At 62.6% G+C, this 22,682-nt stretch overlaps 1 protein-coding gene across 3 annotated transcripts in view; it reads left to right on the top strand.

The window, feature by feature from the left end:
• Window positions 1-22,682, top strand: part of SLCO4A1 (solute carrier organic anion transporter family member 4A1) — a 26,658-nt gene continuing 3,976 nt past the window's right edge. Inside the window, exons 1-9 of one of the 3 annotated variants that reach the window (XM_008529168.2) lie at window positions 1-545; window positions 11,695-12,578; window positions 12,909-12,999; window positions 15,048-15,169; window positions 15,599-15,710; window positions 19,179-19,333; window positions 20,796-20,991; window positions 22,022-22,187; window positions 22,285-22,457. In XM_008529168.2, the coding sequence (XP_008527390.1) occupies window positions 11,762-12,578; window positions 12,909-12,999; window positions 15,048-15,169; window positions 15,599-15,710; window positions 19,179-19,333; window positions 20,796-20,991; window positions 22,022-22,187; window positions 22,285-22,457 (1,832 nt within the window). In that variant the 5' untranslated portion in view covers window positions 1-545; window positions 11,695-11,761. Of the gene's footprint in view, window positions 546-777; window positions 983-7,234; window positions 7,333-11,694; window positions 12,579-12,908; window positions 13,000-15,047; window positions 15,170-15,598; window positions 15,711-19,178; window positions 19,334-20,795; window positions 20,992-22,021; window positions 22,188-22,284; window positions 22,458-22,682 lie in introns of those variants that run through there. The other 2 variants (XM_070587758.1, XM_008529169.2) reach the window with 2 other exon arrangements.

Genomic DNA, 22,682 nt, shown 5'->3' on the forward strand with positions numbered 1-22,682 from the left:
AGTTCGAAACTGAGTCGCCGCGTGGCCCGGGGAACGGACTTCACCGCTCAGCTCTCTGTTTCCCGGCCTGTAGCTCCAGGATGCCGGGTCTCTCGGGGCTAGGGAGCGATTACTCAGCGGAAGGCGCGGGGTGCCGTGCCCGGCTCCGAGGGCGCCCTCGGTTCCTGGGCGATGGCCACCTGGAGGGTGGAGAGGTGCAGCAGCCTGGGGCCCCAGTCCCTCCGCCCCGCCCCTCGCCGGCTCGAGTCGCAAGCCCCTTCCTCTCTGCTCCGCCCCCGGCCCCGCCCCTCGCCCCTGCATCCGCGCCCGCTGCCGCCCTGGCCCAGGCCGCGCGCTCCCGCAGCTGTCACTTTAGTGGGCGGGCCCGGATGCTCTGGGGGGCCGGGCTCCGCTCGCAAGGCGCAGCCATTGGCCCGAGCAGGGGAGGCCAGGCCGCCGACTGTCTGCGACGGGGGCGGGCCGCGAGCGGATGAATGAAGCTGGAGTGGGCTGCTAGAGGACCGCCAGAGCCTGGTGCGCAGCGCGGCGGCGGGGCACCTGGAACGGTGAGTGCTCCCCCGGGCGAGGGCCGCGGAGGGTCGGGGCGCCCAGGTTCGCCGGGCCGACATGCTGACGTGAGGAGCGCAGCAGGTGCCCGCGGATGTTGGGCAGGAGCCAGCCGGATCGAGGTGGCGCCGGCGCTGGCGCGGCTGGGGATGCCGGGCGGGGCGGGAGGCCGGGCCCCGGCAGTGTGCCCAGAGCCGTCCTCGGACGGGAGGGCGGGACCAAGCGCGGACCAGCGCCCGGCAGCCCGGCTGCCTCTGGGGAATCAGACGCAAACTGCATCCCCCTCTCGCTGCCAGCTCTCCAGGCGGGAAGCCTCCGAGGAGACAGGCGTAGAAGGAAGGGGATGAGCAGTGGTTGGGGCTCTGGCGGAGATGGAGGCAGTGGCCAGGGCAGGTAGCCTGGCAGGTGGCGGGGCGCGCACCCTGGCACAGGCCACGTGAGTCGGGCTGGGGACAAACGCGCCTCCCGGAGCTCCAGGGTTGCGGCGGGCCCCCACCTCCGGCGTATGCGGCTGTGCTGAGTCAAGGAGAAGATCGTCAGCACAGAAGTTTCTCGTGGGCGGCCGCGCTTTGTTCGCACCAGCCGCGCTCCAGGCACCTGGGGGAGGGGAGCGCGGGCGGAGCCGCCTTCGCGGGGCGGGCTACCCGGCCAGGGCATGGGGCGGGTCCCCAGCCGCGGAGACTTCCGCCGCGCCCCTGTCCCCACCCTGCCACCGGAGGTCCCCGTGCCTGGCGCAGAGCCTTGGCTGGGCGACCCAGGCGCCCCGGGGTGTGGGCAAGGGGAGGGGGAGGATGGAAACGAGAGTGCGGGCCCACCCTTGACGCCTGGTGGACACACTTGACCCCGGACCGGGAAACCGAGGAACCCGGGTCAGACGCAGGGACTTGCACCTCCTGGGAGCGGGCCTCTGCCGGCAGAACCGTGTGGGGAGAAGCTGGCTCGGGCAGTGTGGGTCAGCGCCGCTGTCAGCCTCGGCTGCCAGGCCTGTGTCGGTCTGACACGCTAATGCCCGCGGTAGTTTTCCACAGGAGGGCACCAGCCTCCCAGTCCGGCTCCTGCTCTGCTCTTTGGAACTTATCTTTCCTCTGTCTAATCAGAGACGGGCTCGGGGAGCCCCTCTGGGACATGAGAGCCCCAGCCCGGCCACGCTGCTAAGTTTTTATTTGGGGCAGGGCAGGCACGTGGACTTCAGAGGAGGGCCAGCGCCTGGTTTTACCCACTCCGTTTATGAATCTGACGATAGCCATCACATTACTGACGACAGGAGCTGTTTACTGACCAGTCAGCATATGCCAGGCCCTGTGCCAAGTGCCTTGAGTAGTATCTCATCTAACCCGCACAACACCAGCAGGAGGTGGCTACTGTCCCACCCAGTTTACAGAGGAGTAAACTGAGGCATTGAGCCATTAAGTGACTTGCTCACCATCACACAGCTAGTTCGAGGTGGAGACGTTTGAATCCAGGTTTGTGTGACTCCAGACATCTCACAGCTCTGTCTCTGGTGGGGAGAATTCGACCCAGGAGAGCCAGGAACAGTGTCCCAAAAGGTCGGCCTGCAGCTAAGGGGACAGGAGCCTTTGGCCAGCATAGCCAGTATCGTGGGACGTGGAGGGTCCTCTCGGGGAGCAAGCGTGCAGCGCTGGCTTTCCCACGTGCTGCTGCGGGGAGAGGAGGAAGGGCCTGTTGCTGGGCCCCATGCTCCTAGCAGCCCTGCATCGGGACCTGTGTCGCTGTCCTGCTGGGTAGGGCCGGCGGATACTACCTGGAAGTTTTTCATCGAGCTGCTTTGTTCTGGGTGGCTGTGACCTCCTCCACAGCTCCCTGGGTGTGGCCCGTGAGCAGGTGCCAGGTGGCTCCCAGCCGAGTTCCTCCCTCCGCCGTGGTTTGGTGGCCGGTGCCTGGAGGTCGGGCAGAAGGGTCGTGTGAGTGGAGGTCTTGGGACTGTCCTCTGTCCTTGTGAGAGGGCCTGACTGCAGGCGACTCAGCCCAGAGTCGGTCTCCCGGGCCTCATCGGAGCCGTGCCTTGACAAACCCAAGGTTGCAGCTTGGGTTCCAGCTCAACATCTGGCTTCCGAACAGCAAAGGTTTCCTCAGCTCCTTGTGAAATCTGAGTTGAATGACCAGCTTAGCATTGTCTCTGAAATGCCGTCCATCTAGAAGTCTCTGTGAGTGTTACTCCATTTCCCAGGACAGCACTGCTGAGCCAGTATAAATTCACAGCTCTGTGGACTCATGCGCTGGAGCGAGTCTCTGCCGACTGTGCTGTTTGACCTGGGGCCTCCCCGTGGCTCACGGGCAGGTCGCCGGCCCAGAGCCTGGTGCTCGAGGATGAGAGGGAGCTGGGCTGGGGCAGCTGGCCAGCGGGGGACCCAGAGGACTGCCCAGTCCTACTCCTGCTTCCTCCGTTGTTTCGTCCAGCTGGGTGTGGACAGACACCATGAAAATATTCCTTCCGAAGCCACCTGGTCTCCTGCTCTCAGGCATGGCAAAGAGCTCATTGTCTGCTTTTGGAAGGGGATATACAATAATCCTCAGAACCTGAAGGCTGCATTTGTTCCGGACATCCAGCTGCTTGTCTGGCCGTGGTGTGGTCGGGGTGGGTGTGGGAGCTGACCACAGGGCAGGACCCAGTCTCCAGCCTGGCAGGTAATCAGACAGGCTTCCAGGATTCTGCCTCTGAGCAGGAGGGAGGCACCAGCTCAGGCCTCATGTGACTGGGCTGTCGTGTGACTTAGTGGAGCCCAGGCCCTGCTGGAGGAAGAAGAGGAAACTGGCCTGGCTGCCAGCTCGCTGGACCCCAGCTTGCACCCCCCCTAGGCTGTTCGTGAGGACTCGTCCTGCTGCTGGACCTGCTCAGCCCTCAGCCTGCTGTCCTCAGACAGCCCTCATGTTCCCCCATTGGCCGCGGCTCAGCCCCTTCCTGCCAGGGTTACACAGAATTAGCCTCTCGGACCACATTTCCAGGGGCAGGTGCATGCCTTCACAGACCACATGTCTTTTGCAAAAGCCACTCACGGTGTGGCCAGTTGAGGCCCACCAAGGACCAAAGGCAGAGCAGGGCTTCCTGGCCAAGGCCTGGCAGGCTCCACTTATCAGTGCCCAGAGAGTCGCAGGCTCACGGGCTGTGGGGCCGTCAACAGGTCTTCTCCTCCCACACGGGCCCGGCTCCAAGTGAGCACCCTCGCCCTGGGGGCTGCCTTTCTCCATGGCTTTTTGATCTGGGAAGACTTGGAGGTAGCTGAGGCCTCGCCCCTCGGCCCAGCCAGAGAGGGTGTGAGCTGGCGGGGCTGAGGGTGGTGCCTGCTCCCGCCCCAGGCTGGCGAGCAGTTTATTGTGGGGTCTACCTCTCAGCAGGCACTGTGGGCCTGATCTTTGGACCCACAGGCTCATCCTGTGGACAGAGCCACCTCCCCCCAGCACCCCAAGCCCCGTGCGGCCCTTCTGCAAGTCTGTGTTTCTCACAAGCCCCACGTGGTGTCCAGACCCACTGTGAGCAGAGGGGCTGGGTCTTCCCCTCGGGGACCCACTGCTTCTTCCCTATGATGTCACGCCCCTGTTACAGTGGAGAAACTGAGGCCCAGAGAGGACTGAGGGGGGAGCGCCTGCCTGGCTCCAGGCAGCCCCTGTGCGTCCTCCCCCTGCGCGTGCCCCTGCATGGCACGGAGACTGGCTTTGTTTCCAGCCCCAGGGGTCAAGTGTTAGGGGTCAGACGGATGAGTGAACTTACACACGCCTCCCTCTGGCTTCTCCTGCCCTCCCCACACTCCTGGGCTCGGGCCATGGGGACAAGGGTGGGAGCAGGAATGTCTGTGCTGAGACAGCAGGACACTCCCTGAGGGACAGGCCCTTTCATGCTCTCTCAGACAGTCCTGCATTGTTAGCCTCCATGCAAAGCAGCTGACCTCCCACCCGCTCACCTGCTCATGGTCACCAGGTATGCAAATCGGGTGTACCGTGCACTGCAGTGGCCACCTAGATCCTGCCACCAGCATCCGCTCTATGAATAGCTTTGAGTCTCGTCTCCACTCCCGGACTCATAGGAAGAGGCACCAGGATGGATGTAGGAGGCCAGAGAAGGGAGCTGCCTGCAGAGTCCCCAGGTCATGAGGGGAAAGACTGAGGTCATGAGGGTGGGGGTGGGGGGGGGAATGGCCTGGGTGGCAGGGGCTGTGCAGGAGCCCAGGCAGGGGCTGCCATGTTGGTGCAGGCACGTCCCAGTGGCATGGGTTGCCACTGGCAGCCTCAGAGCCATCAGGTGCAGCGAGAACCTACTGGCTGGAGCATAAAGAGAAGGAGAAATGAAACCTGTCATTCTTCCCCTCCTGCTGAGTTCTGGGCGGGGTTCTGGGGGAGCCTGGGAGCAGCCCTACTGTTCTGGCCTGAGCTGCTGGAGCCAGACTATCCCACAGGAGCCAGGCCGACAAGGACCAGGGGCCACCAGCCAAGGCTTAAAATATTGCTCTCAGTAATCCTGTGTCCTTCCTACCTGCCCCGCTTTGTGGACAGCCTCCAACTGGGAAATGAGTCCATATACGGGGCCCTGCATGCGTGAGCACCCTTGGACATCAGTGAGCAGAGACGGGGTGTGTGTTCCGGCTGGTTCAGGCCTTTGTTGACGCTGGATCTCAGTTCTCACAGACCAGGCTGTGGGGAGCCACCCAGTGGGGCCACTGGCTTCTCACAGTGCAGCTGTCAGGGGCTCGTGAGGAGGAGGTGCAGGTGGAGGTAGGGGGGAGGTTTGGAAAGAGGGCGTGCTTTGAGGTGCAGCTGGTGGGCCAGGCCAGTGTGTGGGAGTCGAAAGAGAACTGTGGTCTCCTTCTAAAAGAGCGTGCATGTGCACATGCGCACACACACACACACACACACACGCGCACACACACACGCACGCACACACACACGCACACACGCACACACACACGCACGCACACACACACACACACGCACACACGCACACACACACACCCTCCCCCTCCCCCGATGCCCCAGGTGCAGAGCCCTTGGCTGGAGGCGCCGGCTACACATGATCCTCCCCGCTAATCGCCCTCACCTAATCCCGCAGGGCTGTGACTCTCCCGAGGGCCTGAGGGCCTCAGGCAATAGGAGGGCGACTCCCAGGATGCCCTCCTCCTACCTCTCCCCTGCCCGGGGACAGGCCGGGGGATGGGATAAACTCCCCTGAGAGTGGGCGCCCTGCCTGCTTGCAAGGGCTGCGTGTTCACTGTGCCCTGGAGGTCGCTGCACGAGGAGGGTCGCGCTCTCCTTGGACATGAGGAGGGGATTTTCAGCTTCTGCGCCTCTCAGGCCAGGAGAGTCATCTCAGGCTTCACTAGAGCTTCTCCAGCCTCAGATGGTCTCCCACGAGAAAGCGGCAGGGAGAGGTCAGGCTGAGAGGTGAGCAGGTACCCCAGGGCCCGGCGGCCACAACGGGCTAGGGCTAGGGGTGGGGGCAGTGGGCAGAGCCACCAGCCCTGTCCCCTCCCCAAGAGGCCCCCTTCTTGTGCCATCTTGGTTTGGGGGTCACGTGGCTGGAGCACCCAGGAGACCTTACCACTTGTCCAGTGTCAGCGGTCGAGCACAAGCCGTGGGGAGCATCTGGCTGGGTGGGGAGAGTGACCATCAATATGTGGGGTGAAGGACTCACCTCCCCTGATGGGGGATTTCAGTGGGTCTGTGTGTGCATGGGAGAGGGCCCAGCCAGCACCAGGCCCACGGAATGTTCGTGCACAGCGATGGTGGTGGTGGGCATCCTGTCAGATGTCTTTCCCCACAGCCCTGTCCCGGGCCTGGTGGCAATGTGGGCTTGGCTCCAGGCCACCTGCCTCTCACCTCCACCTGCTCTCCACAGCCTGTGCGGTTCGGATTTGTAGCCGTGGGCAGCTTGGGTAGGGGCTGCAGCTCGTCATGGATACGATGGTGTCCTGGGGGTCCCCGAACCCCAATGCCAGCAAGGACCCCCCTACAGCAGGGGTTGGAATAGAGCTGCTGCTGTGTCAGGCAGGGCGCCCCAGAGTAACACAGCCAATAGGACAGAGATATACACACATATAAAGGTTTATTATAAGAACTTGGTCCATGCGATTCTGGAGGCCAGCAAGTCCCAAGATCTGCAGTTGGCAAGCTGGGCCCAGGAGAGATGAAGGTGTGGTCCCAGTCTGAAAGCTGGACTCAGCCGCTGTGACCAAAATGCCCTTGTGCCCCGTGTCAGTCCACTGACTGCAGGACCACGTCTGGAGCAGAATCTGCTTCCCCCAGTTTCCCGACAGAAGGGCAGCAGAGCCATACATCGCTGCCTAGACGCAGCCACATGAGATCTTGGTACAAACTCGGCACTTTCCTCCGGAAAACCGTGGACGCAGGACTGTCCTCATGGCTGTGAGATTCCAAGTGTCGCACAGCCTAGACTCGCTCAGGATCCGGCCCCCTCTGCTGCTGGGGGGGGTACATCCCAGGTGCCACCTGCTCCATCTTCAGCCCGAGGGCCCAGCCTCCCGCTTCCTGACTCTGCTGTTAGGGGCCAAAGCCTTCCAGAGAGAATCCGGCCTTCCAGCCAGGAATGCGGTACCTGGAGCAGAGCTCTGGTGTCGTGAAAGATTATAATAAACACTCGAACAGGCACTGTCACCCGAGAGCCGACTTGATGGAGAAACGGCACCATCACAGACAAGGTGGGAGGGCACCCCACAGTCACACGGCTGTGGGTTCAGGAGACTCGTCAGAGGCCGGCTCCTGACGGAACTCAACCTGTACGGCTGCAACTGCCGGCGGGTCATCCGGCTAACAACTGAGGTCGGGTTTTCAATTTGCTACTTGAAGTGTATGTGGTGTGTGATTTTGAGTTGAGCTTTAAATATTCATGTCACATCCATAGCACTTAGTTCAGGTAACATTTTACCACTGGAGGTCTGACCCTTCCTGTCCGTCACTAGTCTGTCAACTGTTTCTCCTGCAGCAGCTGGGCTGAGGGTTAAAGCAGTCCAGCGTGGGTGGGGAGTGGGGAGTGGGGAGTGGTTTGACGCCACCAATACCTTGGTCTGCAGCTTTTGGATCCCTTACTGGGAGCACTGACCTGGGATTCCAGAGTCCTCATCAGCACTGACCCTCCATCCCCACAGGCCACTGCATACCCTGCTTCCCCGGCCAGCCCCTTGGCTGGTTTTGGGTCCTTCCCTTTGGGGTGTGTCCCCACCCAGAGATGAGGTCCAGTGCCCCGTCATTTGCGTGTGTGTGAAGGTGCAGGCGGTTATGTGTGCACACGTTGGTGTGCATGCACACAGATGTATGTTGGTACGTGTGTGTGTGCATGTGCACGTGCATTGAGAAAAAATACTAGAGGAAAGCATACCACGGGGTTGACGCATCACAGCCTCTGGGCCTTGGAATTTCGGGTGAGTTTGGGCGTTTCTCGTATTTTCTGCATCTCCAGGTGGCAGCCTGTCTGAGTTGCAGGCTACTGGGTGGCAGAGCTGCCCTGTCCCAGGGCTTGTCGCTCTCATCCAGGCTGCACGTGGCCATCGAGTGCTTGCGGTAAATGTGCAGTAGGTCCGTCCTGGCTCCGTCCCGTGAAGGGGAGCATCGCCTTCTGCTCCTCCTGAAGATTTGCCCGTCCTTCTCTAACACGAACATCGCCCTTCCTTAGGTGTTCTCTTTCCAGCTCCTCTCGCGACCTCGCCTGCCGTGCCAGCTTGCACAGAGGTGGTGGCACTATAAGTAAAACGCCGGGCTTGGGCCTGGGCACCCGGGGAAGGGCTGCAGTAGAATTTCTGCTGCCCACGCACGGCCTCCAGACACGGCGGCCGACGCCTGCCAGCACCAGTTTCCAGGGTAAACAGCCGGCCCCATGTGTAAATGCAATTGGTCATGGGTCTTTCAATAAAATGTCAGCGGGGACGGCTGTGACACACGCACAGGGCTCTGGAGCCAGACAGTGTGGGTCGAGTCCTAACGGCTGCTAGGCCGGCTGTGTGGCTTGGGGCAAACTGCTGATGACCCCTCTGGGCCTGCTTCCCTTCCCTGTCGGGGGGGCCAGGGCCAGGTGTGCACCAGCGACCTGCACACAGCCTGGAAATGTGTGGCAACATCGTGGGATGGTGCCGAGATATCCCGTGGAGTGGGGTCTTCAGAGCTTACCATGTTCCCCGGCCAGTGACATTTGCACCCGCAGCCCCGCCCAGGGAAGGCCAGAGAGGAGCCCTGGGGGGAGGCTTACGTCAGCTAAGCGGGCGCACCCTTCTACTTGCACAGAGGAGCGTGGCGGTGGCCACTCGCCTGCTGCCTCGGTGAGGTGGCTGTGCCGAGAAGGCCAGGAGCAGGCGGAGGTTGTGGCAGAAGCACCCGGAACCCCCAGCCCCTGGGCTCGGTCCACGGAGGGTGGGGAGCGAGGGCAGCCAGCGCTGTCAGATCTCTTCAAGTGCCACACTACATCCCAGACCTGGGTGCGGCCACTGTGGACACCCCTGCTATCAGCCTGGGTTGGTTCCCAGTGTGTCTGCAGGGACGACACAGGATAACGATGCTCTTTTCTTTAAAAAAAAAGCAACAAACTAAAGCAGCCACCTGCCCTCCGAGCACAGAAGTGTCTGCTTGGCGGCTGCAAAGCCCTCTTTGCTCTCGGATCGCAAAGGCCCTTGCTGGGGGCAGCCCTCCCGACGTACCCTCCCCACCCGCAGCCCAGCGGGTGTGGGTGCCTCCTGCCCTGCTCACCTCCTGTTCTGAGCATCTGTTCTGCTCAGACTCCACCTCCTGGATCCGGGGGGTAGTATGTGACTCCTCTTTGCCTCCTCGGGGGGCGGTACCAGTGTCCCAGGGCTGCTGTGACAAAGCACATGAGCCAGAGGGTGTGAAACAACAGGAAGGTGTCCTCCTCCAGTTCTGGAGATGGGCAGGCTGAGGTCAGGTGTGGGCAGGGCGGGGCCCCCTCCAGAGGCCCCGGGGAGGTTCCCTCCTGCCTCGCCCAGCTTCTGGGGGCCCCAGGTGTCCCTTGGCTTGTGGCTGCATGGTTTCCATCTCTGCCTCCGTCACCACGTGGCTTCTCTGTGTCCTCTTCTAAGGACGCTTGTCCCTGGACTTGGGTGCCCCAGTCCGGGATGACCTCATCCCAAATCCTGAATCACAGCTGCACACACTGTTTCCAGATAAGGTCACCCTCAGGGCGTCTGGGTGGAAGTGCCTTATTGCGGGGGCCGTCATTTGCCCCCTTCCGGGTCCCCAGTGAGGGCCCAGCAGAGCCATGTTCCATGCCTAGTCTCCTTGAAGGAATCTCAGCCTAGAAATTTGGTCTGAAATACAACTCTGGAGGCGGCGCCAGCCCCCTCCAGCAGCATCTCCGTGTCGGCCCGCCCCAGTGTCCTTGCGTGTGGTGAGGGTGGGGGTGGAAGTGAAGCCCTGTGCCAGGTGCGTCTGGGTCTGAGGACCCCTTGGGGCTCCGTGTTGCTGCTAAGGGGGCCCAGCCCTGGGTGAGGCCAGCAGGCAGCTCCCCCCCGCCTCTGAGCGCAAACCCATGGTGCTTCTTGTGCCTCTGTGACGTGATCGTCTCCAGAGTGACGGTGCTTCAGACACGCTGGAGCCTCTGCACGTGAAGTGGCCCGACCTGAAAGGCAAAGGGTGTGTCAGTGTCCTGGGGCTGCCGGACAAAGGACCCCAGACAGTTATTGTCTCTGTTCTGGAGACGGGGAGTCCGAGCCGAGGGTGTGGGCAGGGTGTTCCTTCCGAAACCGTGAGGGAGGATCGGCTCCAGGCCTTGCTCCTCGCCAGTGGACGGCCGTCGTCGTTTCTCACCGTGCTCTCCCCGTGCGCGTCTGTGGCCAAATTTCCCTTTTCGAAGGGACAGCAGTCCTAGCGGACCAGGGCCCCCCCCCCCCCGCCGTGGCCTCGTGTTACCTGAGGCCCTGTCTCCAAACACACTCACTTTCTGAGTGCGGGCTTTGGGCTCCAACAGTCTCTTTTGCTGGGAGGACGCAGCTCCTCCGATGGGAAGTGTGTTGCAGGCTGCGGAAGCCCCTCGGCCGAGGGTGCCCGGAGCCGTGCGAGTACAGCAAAGACCGACTGCTTTCTGTCGCGGCAACCGTGTGCTCGTGTGTTAACCGGTTTATTTCTGGCCGAAAACCAGCTTTTTGCCTCTTAAGATGCAGAATGGTTGTAGCTCCTGGAGTCCTAGGCAGCCTTGGGGCATCCAGGAGGAGCTGTTTACTGGCAGTAAGTGCCACCCGTCTAAACGTAGGAGTCGGGGGCAGGGGCATTCGGGATGCGCGGGGAGCCCCCGGGAGCCTCGCCACGCAGTCATGGCTCAACCACAGCCGAGCTCCTGCTGGATGGTGGGGCAGGAATGGGAAGTGAGGGCCCAGCAGGCGACAGGACCGGGCTGGTGGGGAGGTCAGCAGGAAGGTGGAGGGCCAGCACGCCTTCCTGTGAACTGGTCCACAGGGCTGCAGACCACAGCTTGGTTTACTGTTTTGAAAAAACCGCCGCAAGACGGAACACAGCTGCGTGGAACCAGTGAGGCCCAGTGCCGCCAACCCTCCTGCTGGGCGCCATCCCAGAGCTGCTGCGCTTAGGCTGGGGTCCAGGCCCGCTGCTCATGCCCCCTCCTCATTTCCCACACCCTCCAAGCTCTGGCCTAGGATACATTTCTTCTTTATGCTACAGGGCGGCTACGGCTGGCAGGCTGTGAGTTAGGGAAGAGCCCACTGCACTCCATGCTCCGCGTGAAGAGTTTCCACACGGGGCTCTCAGGGACCCTCACCTGCAAATGGCAGAACACACAGCTCACACAGGCCGAGCAGGCCATTGGGGGAGCAAAGGTCAGGGTGATTCAGGGGCTCCCATGGGCGTCTGACTCGGTCCTGCTGTGTCTCGGCTCCACTCTCCCCTTTGTGGCCTCATTTGGGCTGGCTCTGCCCTGTGACCAGGCCGGGGCACATGCCCACCCACCGCCGAGCTGTGGCCACAGACGTGCTACCCTGAGTGTGTGGGTCCAGGTGGGGCCCTGGATTCAGGGAGGGGGCTGCTCAGGGCGGGTCAACCCCCCAGACGGTACCTGGCAGGCAGAGCCACTGGCGGCCCTGAAGGACAGGGCGTGCGTAAATGTTCTCGCTGGGACATGAATGCGTTCGAGGGGGGTGCACGTTTGCTCACCAGAACTTTTTCTCACAGAACAAACTGGCCGCTGGGACACTGTTTGGCGACTTCCACTGCTGGCACTGTCACCCCCTCGGCAGAGATGCCCCAGCACTCAACGGGGGACAAGCCGCTCCTCTCCACGCCACAGCTGGTCTTCCCCAGCCTGCCCTCGGCCGTGGACAGCGGGTGTGGCCACACCCCCCCCAGCCGGCGGGCATCGATCGGCTCGCCTCTGAGCCCCGGCGCCCTGCGTTCCGCCACCCACAGCCCCCTGGACTCCTGCAGCCAGCCACTGTGCCAGCTGCCGGCTGAGAAGCATGGGCCCCCGGCGGCCCGTGAGGTGCGCTACGTGTCGGCAGGGCCCAAGCGCCTGGCGTGTGGCTGGTGGGCCTTCGCCCCTGAGTGTCTGCAGGCCTTCAACACGCCCAGGGGCTTCCTGCTCTTCCTGTGCGTGGCCTCCTTCCTGCAGGGCATGACGGTGAACGGTTTCATCAACACCGTCATCACCTCCATCGAGCGGCGCTACGACCTGCTCAGCTACCAGAGCGGCCTCATCGCCAGCTCCTACGACGTGGCCGCCTGCTTCTGCCTCACCTTCGTCAGCTACTTCGGGGGCAGTGGACACAAGCCGCGCTGGCTGGGCTGGGGTGTCCTGGTCATGGGTGCCGGCTCGCTGGTGTTCGCGCTGCCCCACTTCACCTCGGGCCCCTACCAGGTGGAGGTGGACGAAGGCATCGGGACGTGTCAGGCCAACCGCAGCGTGGCGTGTGGGAAGAGCACCTCAGGTCTGTCCAGCTACAGGCTGGTCTTCATGCTGGGTCAGTTCCTGCACGGCGTGGGCGCCACGCCCCTCTACACTCTGGGTGTCACCTACCTGGACGAGAATGTCAAGTCCAGCTACTCGCCAGTCTACATCGGTGAGTGGGGCCAGTGAGGGGACAGGCAGGGTGTGATGATGGCTGCTGACACTGACCTGGCGCCTCCTTGGAGCCTGGCCTCATCCAAGCCCTTACATGCATTTCCCCGTTGGCCACACATGGTCACATGTGGCCACAGGTGCTCCTAGCGAGGCAGCAGGTGAGCACAGGCTTTGTTCCACCTGCAGCGCCTCAGGTGGTGGAGGTGGTGCCGGGGGACAGACAGCTGCAGAAACGCAGGTGTGGGGAGGGGTCTTCTCTTAGGCGGGCCCCACGTGTCTTCTGAGTGTCAGACGCTTGTGAGCCCCCAGCACTCTGCTTCCCTTCCAGCCATCTTTTACACGGCGGCCATCCTCGGCCCCGCAGCCGGCTACCTGATCGGAGGCGCCCTGCTGAACATTTACACAGAAATAGGCCAACGGTGAGTGTCTGGGTCCCATCCTGCCTTGTGGCACTCTTGATACGCAGAGAAAACCCTGCGCTGTCTGTGCAGGACCCGCGTGGCCCTGGGCGGTGTTGTTACAGAGCAGGGTGCACAGTGAGAGTGTCTGCACTCCGAGGACCGTAGCCCTGAGCAGGAGGAAGTGCAGGCTGGCCTTTCTGTAGGGGACCTGGGAGTCTGTGGGTGGCTTTGAGAACTGGCCTGAGGGAGGGGCAGTGTGGACAGACAGCTCCCCGGACCAGGCGGGACCAGGCCACATCATCTCTAACGCCCTTTGTGTAACCAAGAGCCGGTTTTTCTGCTGCCAGCATCAGATTATTTTGTGTGGGGTGCCCTAAATTCAACTCAGTTCTGAGACTGACTCCCTGAAGTCAGTGCAGACCCCACAGGTTAAGGGCTCAGTCCCACAAGGCCACCCCACTTCAGACGCCAGCCGCAAGTACTGGGTCCTGGGTCACCCCCAACTTCTGTCCACCTTGGCTACAAATCAGAGGTTCCCACGACCCCCTCCTTGGGCTCGGTAATTTGCAGAACAGCCCACCAAACTCAGGAGGGCACTTCACACTTTACTAGGTGACCAGTTTATTATACAGGATGCGACTCAGGAACGGCCAGATGGAAGAGATGCGCGGGGCAAGGTGTAGGGTGGCGGGAGCTTCCACGCCCTCTGGCGGTACGCCACCCACCCAGCATCCTCGTGCTTGCCCCCCGGAGCTCCCCAAATCCCTTCGGTCAGGGTTCTTGTGGAGGGTTCGTTATGTGAGCACGACTGATGGACTCATTGTCCATCAGTGATTGACAGCCTCCCAGAGGTCCGGGGGTGGGGCTGACAGTTCCAACTCCCTAATCACATGTTGGTCTTTCTGTGACCAGCCCCATCGGAAGCCCTCGAGGGTCCCACCAAGAGTATCCACATTGCAACAAAAGATGCTCCTGTCACCCAGGAAATTACAGGGGACTCAGGAACTCTGCATCAAGAAACTGGGGAGAGGCCAAATATTTATTTATTATGTCACGTGGTGTCTCTTTCGTTTCCTTGTATCTTTCGTTTGTGACGCTGGTTTTTATAAATTTGAGCAGGAGAGAGAGTTACAGAGATAGAGACAGAGAGACAGGAAGAAACAGAGAGATGGCGGGGGAGAGGTGGGGAAGGAAGGAAGTGTACCCTCCGACCAAGCAGGCTCTGGAGCCCGGACCATCCTCCACGGGGGCCCGTCCCTAGGTCTCCCCTCTGGATGGCTGCCCCGCTGTCTGCTGAGACTTGCGGTGGGCACCGCGGCACCGTGGGACTCTCTGCAGATGGTGCCCTCCAGTCGAGGTGTCTAGTGCTCTGACCTGGTACAAATGCCACCTCTGGCCTCAGGCTACTGATATGGGCGTCAAATGTGCATGTTCTGTGCAGAGTGCCTGGAGATCAGTGGGGCTCATGTCCCTCACTCTCCACACCCTCTCCCTGTGCCGGGATCTGGGCCGCTTGGCACGAAGAGGAGGCAGGCAGCGAGGCCAGTGTGGCGCCCCAGTGCGAGAGCAAGGCAGAGCTGCGGCCCACCCTGTGGAGGGCTGCACTGCTGTCTGGTGGCCACACGGGGCATCGGTGCTCCCCACCTCCCTTTCGCCCCTCTGGGCCTCTGGCTGGCTTCTGCCCTCGCCCCTGGGTTTCCCCCATCCATGATTCTTTCCCACTTAGCTCTGAATTTGAAAGTGAGCCTGTGTGCAGATCGCGGTCCCAGGTGCGCCCCAGCTGTGCCCTCTGTGCCCTGAGCTTCACGAGGCCCGGGCACCATCCGTGCCCCTCTATGCTGCTTTGGGGTGCCACCTCGTCCTGCTCTGTCTGGGAGAGCCTGCCACTCCTGGGCCCGCAGCCTCCGCATGGCCTCATCAGGAGGCAGCCCCTTGGGGCCGCGGAGGAGCATCAGGACCTGAGGCCAGAGCAGAGTGAGCCGGCACGGACTGGCGAGCAGAAGGATGTGGTGTGTGCTCTGGACGCATGTAGGTCTGACGCTGACCCCAAGCGCCTCTTCCCACAGGACGGAGCTGACCACGGAGAGCCCACTGTGGGTCGGCGCCTGGTGGGTCGGCTTTCTGGGCGCTGGGGTCGCCGCCTTCCTCATCGCGGTGCCCATCCTCGGCTACCCGCGGCAGCTGCCAGGTGGGTGCTCCCCCTGCGCGTGTAGAAGTCCTGCTCCCCCTCCTGGTTGTTTGGGCCAGCGAGGAGCACAGGGGAGTCTGGGACCTTACTTTGGGGGCAGGTGCTGCCATGCTGCGGGGCTGGCTGGTGGTCTCCCTCGACCCCTGCAGCCTCTTCTCGCTGGGGCCCCGAAAGAGGCTTGTTTTAGCTGTGGTGGGGAGGGGGTACTCCTTCAGTGCCTCTTTTTCCCTGTGGCCCCAGGTTGTTCCCCGCTGGCTCTCTCCCACCTCCCCTTCCCTGGGGGCCCGTCCCTGTGGTGCATCCCCACGCAACGGCTCTCCTCTCACCCTCTGTCCACCGGACGTCCCCATACTGGAGGGCAGGGGTGTCAGGTGTGGCCTCGCGCTGGCCTCTGGTCCCTGCCTCTCGCTGACATCTGTGTCTGCCCAGGCTCCCAGCGCTACGTGGTCATGAGAGCGTCTGAAACACACCAGCTGAAGGACAGCCGCCACAAGGTGGCCAGCAACCCCGACTTCGGGAAAACCATCAGCGACCTGCCCCTGTAAGGACCTTGGGGGGGATGTGCCTCTCGCTTGCACCCATGTGCCCCAAAGATCCTTTGGGGGTCCCACACATGCTGAGTCTTGACCACGAACTAGGAGAGTCCATGTGACCCTCCAGGGCCAGTGGTGAGTGCTCAGCTTCTGGCCCTCCTCATGACCCAGCAAACTTAGGTCTTGGCCCCAAACCTTGGGCTAAAAGACTGAGGAGCAGTGGACTGACCTCCTGGGGCTGTAGCCACCAGGGACCTCAGGCCTCGCTCTGCCTCATCCCCTGACCATTTCATTAAGTGCCACGTGCGCAGGGCCCACAGGGGCTCTGCGCTGGCGCTGCCCTCCCTGTCTCGGGGTCTCTGAGGACGTGGAAGGAGCCGAACCGAGTGCATCCCTCCTGCCTCCCACCCTGCACCTGCCCTGCTCTGGGCACACAGGTGTCTTGTTTGTTGTCTTCGCTCCCCGCTCTCCTCTCTCTCACTGTGCATGACCCGGACTGGCTTCGTGGTCTTCGCACTCTGTTGAGACAAAGAGTCCTGGGCTGCTGGGGCCTAAGGGACGTGGGGCCTGGGGCTCCCGGCTGCCAAGTGCCCCTCTTAACAAACCAGGCATTCCCCGGGGGCTCTCCCAGGGCTGGGGGAGGAGGCCCTTGGATGGCTGCCCACCCAAGTCCTTGGCCTCCTCCAGCGCCTGCCCGCCTCTGCAGTGCCCTCGAGTCTGAATGGCCACCTCTAACTGGCCACGTGTAGGGCCAGGGCTGTTAGTGGCAGGAATGAGCCCCTGTTGTCCGTCTTCAACACAGGGAGGGTGAAGGGGCATCAGGGCGTAGGGTGGCCTCCAGGGAAGCCCCCATGCTGTCCAGGCCTTGCTCCCCTCAGAGGGGAAGGAGGGCTGGCTGCTGGGGGTGGAGGGCTGCACGCCCCCCACATTTAGGACTTCACTCTCCAGTTGCCCACTTCCTGTTAGACCACCCAGAAGAGCTGCCCACTCAGGAGGTGCCCCCAGGGAGGCCAAGCTGGCCTGGTGTCACCCAGTGCCTGCAGTGGAGCTGCTCTGAGCTTGGGCAAGGCCACCTGCTCCCTCCATGCAGCTCTGGGCCCTGAGCACGTGACAGCCTGGTCCCCAGGGGACCCAGGACCATGGCCAAGATAAGGAGGTTTATGCCCAGGCTCAGCCAGGCTCAGTTCACCAAACCAGTTGCTGGTAATAAAGTAAATCCCGGCACACATGCCCTTTACTAAGGTCATAACTAGTTCTCCAAGCAATTCAACATAAGAGTTTCAGCTGAGCAGCCTGAGGGCCAGGGTTAAGAAAGGAGGCCGTCTGCATGCCGCTGGGGAGAGTTATCTCCCCACCGAGCCTGGCCAAGCGCCCGAGGCCTGGGCAGGTCTGGGCAAGGCCCGGGGAAGTGACCACCACACCCAGGGCACCCCCTTGCCTTCACACAGGACCTGAAAGCCCCACCCTGGAGAAGGTGCTGGGGACAGGCCAATGCCCTGAGCCCACGGGAGGCCCCACCCGGCCAGCACCCACTCTGGGGGGCTTTTCCTCCACGGCCATTGTCTTTCCTTCAAGGACGTGGGACTCAACCAGTTGACCAGAAAGAAGCCTTTTCAGGGCTCAAGTTTGAAAGTCAGTTTTGACGGAATCAGGTCCCCCCATTTGAAGCAGGACGGGAACGAGACTGTGAGTGCTCTTCTGCAGTTGATCTGAGTGAGTTGACAAGACTCCCAGAGCCACTGTATCTGAAAAGCCGGGTGGAGCCTCCTCCACCAGCAGCTCCCTCCCGGCCACCTGCTCCAGGTGTTGGGAGGGGCCGAAAGGCTAGTGGCAGCCACGCTGCGCGTTGGTACTTTCCAGAACCCAATTTACAGTTGGCCTATGTCCTCAAAAGGAAGAGTCTGAGAGTCAGGGGAGCCAAAGTTGCTTTGCCAAGTGCTGGGAGGTATTAGCTCTGACCCCTGGACAGACGGGGGCTCCCTTCTGCCGTGAGGATGACTGGGCTTTGTGGAAGCCGGTTCTCGGGGCAGCAGGTGCACGAGGACAGACGAGCACTGCCTCCCTTATAGAAGAGCCGAGAGCTGTCCACTCAGATTACGTGCACAAGGGAGGGCCGCTCTCCGCGCCGTCCAGTAGTAGTTGTTGTAGCCTGACAGTGGTCACTGAGAGAGTGCTCCTGTCCCGCCCTGACCTGGCTCCAGAAAGAACTCTGCCCCGCCCACATCACTCCCGCATTCTGGGGACAAGGCGTAACCACCTCCACCAGCTCCTGGGCGCCGGCCCGGCTCAGGTGTGCGGGAGAGCCGCCTGCCGCGGGAGTGTCTGCCCCCCCAAGGCTGAGCCGCCTCCCTTCCAGACCCCGAGTGTTTCCTGTTCTGAGCTCAGCCTCCGTCACTGCCCAGAAAGGAGGGGTTTGTTTGTCTTGTTTTGTGTCCTCGTGATGTTTTGATGGTCCCTTGCTTGGCGTCTTGCGCGTTTAAACAGCGCACTCAGTGCTGACACTGCTCGGCCTCCAAACCCTGACGAACCAGAGCGTGGGGCCGAGGAGCAGCCCTCAGGGAGACTTCTTGCTCATCCACGAGCGGGCGGACGTGGGGCAGGGCCTGGCGTGGAGCCCCCACCCTGCTGTGACCCTGGGGGAGCAAGTGGAGGCAGCGGGGTGACCCAGCACCTCCAGGTTCATGGCCTGCGGCCACCGCTCCTGGAGCCTGTTCTGCGAGCTTCCACCTCCCTCCACCCTATAGCGAGACCGAGGCCGGGTGCCCCCGGTCCGGGCTGGCAGGAGTCCCCTTTGCCTCAGAAGGGGGTCCTGGCTGGGTTCGCCAGGGGACCCCTTCCTCGGGCCCCCAGCCTCACCCCACCAAGTGCTCACCAAGAGAAGTTGGGGAGCCAGCCAAGCCCCCCAGGGGCTCCCTGGAGGGGCCTCTCTGTCCAAATCCATAGGGCTTCCTGCCCCCTTCTCAAGGGCTGCTGGTTGAGAAGGAGCCCCCCTCAGCATCCTGTTCCCCTTTCGAGGGGGCTAGTCCAGTCCTGGACTTGGTGACAGCTGCCTCCCTCCAGCCCCCCGGCTCCTGGTTCAGGCCCCTCTGCTGGTCCTCCCAGCAGCCCCTGGAGGTGATTAAACAGAGTCACGGCCACTCAGGGTCTCTCCCCCTGCCGAAGCCGGAACGCTGGCCCAGGATAAGGTCCTTCCGTCATCAGACTCAGCAGCCGTCGCAAGCCGCAGGCTCAGAGTCAAGGCGACAGTTCTCCACCTGCCACAGCCCAGCGTCGACCCCTCTCAGTTTCTCTAGAATAGTTGTGGGGTGCCCCCAGCTCACCTGCACCCCACCCCACTCTCCTCTCAAAACCGAGGCTCTGTGTCCTCGGGCGGGAAGGGCCATGACCTTGGGAACCGCGACTTCCTCAGACGCTGGCTCTGGCCCACTCTGACCTCTGTCTCCTCTCTGGTCTCTGTTGCCCCCTCTGCTGTCCAGCTCCATCTGGCTCCTCCTGAAGAACCCCATGTTCATCCTGCTCTGCCTGGCTGGGGCCACCGAGGCGACACTCATCGCAGGCATGTCCACGTTTGGCCCCAAGTTCCTCGAGTCCCAGTTCAGCCTGAGCGCCTCGGAAGCTGCCACCTTGTTTGGTGAGAAAACGCCCCTATCTTGGGGGTCTTCTGCTTTCTCGTTCATTCTCAGATGGATGGGGGTCTTTGAGTATCTGCTGGACAGCTAGTCCATGCGTGAGCAGGCTGTGGGCGCGTGGGGGCACGGAGACCCTGAGAGCCAGCATCGGGCTTTTACAAAAGGCGAGGTTGCTCCTCTGATGGTATTTACAGCCGCGGGGCCGTCCTTCCTGGCGGTTTGCGAAGCTGACTACAGCGTGTGCCGGGGCTGACCGGTTCTCTCCCCAGGCCCCAAGGAGCCGCCTCGCCCTCCTAGTGGGAACCCGCTCCTGCTGGGGGGCCGGGGGTGGGCTCTGCTCGCTTCACCACCCGCTTACCACTCAGGACCTCTGCCTCTGTCGTCCCTGGCTGGTGGCAGAAAGGGTTTGGGTGGTGACACCCATGGGGCACCTTTGGGCTTAGCTGTCCCCGAGAGCTGGATGGGACCATGAGGGTGGAGACCCCGGACCTGCCCAGCTGGAGGCCGTCTGTGGCCAGAGGCAGATGGGTCCTCCCGGGAGAGCGAGGACCCTTGTCAGACCCTTCCCTCTGCCACTGTTCACGGGGTATCCCTGCACTGGGGGGACAGCCACGGCCTCACCAAGAACAGGCCAGGCAGGAGGTATGGGGGGGTCATCGCAGATGTGGGATTAGTGCTGGCCGTGGGGGTCAGCACCACATGTGGAAAGTGGGTGATCTGAGCAGCCCGCGAGTTAGTCCTCGCCATGCCCCACCCCTCAGGGAGAGGGGCGGCAGATTAGGGTCCCACCCCCTTCTCGGACTAATGTCCCCAGACACCCCACCTTGCCTGGCTGCTTGGCTGACACCGCATGCCTGGACCCCCACCTACAACAACTGCCTCCCCTCCCCACAGTGACCCCCTCTCTCTGCCGACACCCCCTCCTGGAACAGCTGCAGCCGTTGGGGTCCCGCCTCCTGCACCCCCAAAGCTGGCCTCCGTCACTGCCCTGGGGGCTTTGAGGTGGCCTCCACTGGCCCTGGAGAGCCCCCACTGTCGTGTGCGCCCGCCCCTGGGATGGCCTGGGAGCCATGTACCAACTCATCCCAATTGTTCATTAAATGGCGGCGGCCACAGGGTCTCCAGATGTCCTCTCACGCTGGACTCGGCAGAGGCCGTGGTGGGCTGCAGACCCTCCCTCCTCCCAGTCCTGCCCCACCCCCACATCCCTCGGCCTCTGGGCACCCGGTGGCCTCCTGGCAGTCCCCTGACCGAGGCTCTCCCAGCGGACCCCCCGCCCGTGTGGTGGTGAGGGCTCAGGTCAGGGCCGGGCGTGGTGAGTGCCCAGCCCAACGATGCCACCCGGACGGGGAATGATCACCCTGCTTGGTTTCCCCGCCTGCAAAGTGGGACAGTGACACCCGGTGGGTTGACGGCCCCGCCCCTAGGCTCCGAGGGCTCACCCGGCCACTCCGTCTCTGGCAGGGTACCTGGTGGTGCCAGCAGGCGGTGGCGGCACATTCCTGGGCGGCTTCCTGGTGAACAAGTTCAAGCTCCGCGGCTCGGGCACCATCAGGTTCTGCCTGCTCTGCACCCTGACCAGCCTGCTGGCCGCCTCTGTGTTCTCCATGCACTGCCCCAATGTGCCCATGGCCGGCGTGACGGCCAGCTACGGCAACAGGTGAGGGCCCGGCGGTGCCTGGGCAGAGGGAAGACCCCCAGCATACATGTCGGGACACCTGTGGCCCCAGCGGGGGGAGACCGGGTCAGGACTTGGGATGAGGTCACTGTTTGGACACCAGCAAGGAAGACCCCTCAGTGGGGTGCCCTTGCGCCAACTGATGGTCACACATAAATGGCACCTGAGCCTCGATTGTCTTGTCTGTAAAACGGGACCGTAGTCGCCCCGGCTCCTCACTACATGTTGATGGGGAAAGTGGCCCAGGATCGGCCCCGTGAGTCACTATGTCCTGGGAATGCGGGGAATGGCCCATCAGGTGGTGATTTGGGAATTTCTAAAATCGATGCAGGCTTCCTGCTCCTGGGCCCGGGGATTCCTCCCCCGGGAATGCCCGTGGAGGTGACAGGGCGAGGCTGCAGAGTACAGAGGTGCCGTTGTCCTGTTGTTGGAGACAGCCAGGACTGGAAAGCACCTAGGAGTTGGTGGCAGGTGGACGGGCTGACCTGCCAGGGTCCCCTCTCGGAGGCTCGGCCACCCTCAGTGGAGGAGGGAGCTCTGAGACCCGGTGTCGACGGGAAAAACCGAAGGAGCAGAACAATGGGCCCAGAGTGCCGGATTGGAGTAGAAACAGGGAACGGGTGCCGTCTGCCATGGCTGGTGTGTGCATGGATAGCAATCTGCACGAACACGCGGCCGCAGCCGGCGCTAAAGGACCAGGCCGGCCATGGGGCCCTCATACCTGGCACGCTTTTGTGGTCGTTGCGTTTTAAGCCACGTGAACGTGTGGCCTGTGCGCCACACAAACCAGTTAGGGGCAGCCGTAGGGGTGGTCGTTGCACACAAGCTGAGGCACAGGGGGGCTGGGTTCGCCTTGCTGTGAGAATTTCTGACAAGTCTCTGAGCAAAGGCGATGTGCAGAGCGCCATTCCTCGGGGCAGCATGAACCCACAGATGTGGGCTGGTGGGGATGAGACTGGAGGCTGTGGGACTCTGGCCCCGGCCCCATCGCCACCTTGTCTCCCACCTGCAGCCTCCTGCCCCAAGACCCCTGGGAGCTGACAGCCGCCTGCAACGCCGCCTGCGGCTGCCGGCCAGAGCACTACAGCCCCGTGTGCGGCTCCAACGGCCTCATGTACTTCTCGCCCTGCCACGCGGGGTGCCCCGAGGTGGCCGCGCCAGGTCCGGGCGGCCAGAAGGTGAGTGCGGCCACTGCTCCCGTCCCCATTGGTGCCCGGACCTGGGCGGGCCCCTGTCCCTTCCTCCTGTAATCAGCGCTCTTGTTGCGCCCCTCAGGTGTACCGAGACTGTAGCTGTGTCCCTCAGAATTTTTCCTCTGGTTTTGGCCATGCCACTGCAGGGAAATGCAGTTCAACTTGTCAGAGAAAGCCCCTCCTTCTGGTTTTCATATTCGTTGTAATTCTCTTTACCTTCCTCAGCAGCATCCCTGCGCTGACTGCCACCTTACGGTAAGCCATGGGCCCGGGTTGCTCTGTCTGGAAGCTTCCCTTTCAGGGTGCTAAGGTGGAGCTCGCAGTCCTGTGGGGTCCGCGCCAGGCCCCCAGAAAGCTGCGGCAGGAGAGAGCGAACACCTCTGTGAGGTGCTTGCCACCTGGGGAGGCGGCCGTGCGGCCTGGGGCTCAGCCGGGACTCGGACGTTGGCGTGGGGTATGACGTGGCGAGCGGCCATGCTT

This window comes from Equus przewalskii, chromosome 21, assembly GCF_037783145.1.
Source record: "Equus przewalskii isolate Varuska chromosome 21, EquPr2, whole genome shotgun sequence".
Lineage (NCBI taxonomy): Eukaryota > Metazoa > Chordata > Mammalia > Perissodactyla > Equidae > Equus > Equus przewalskii.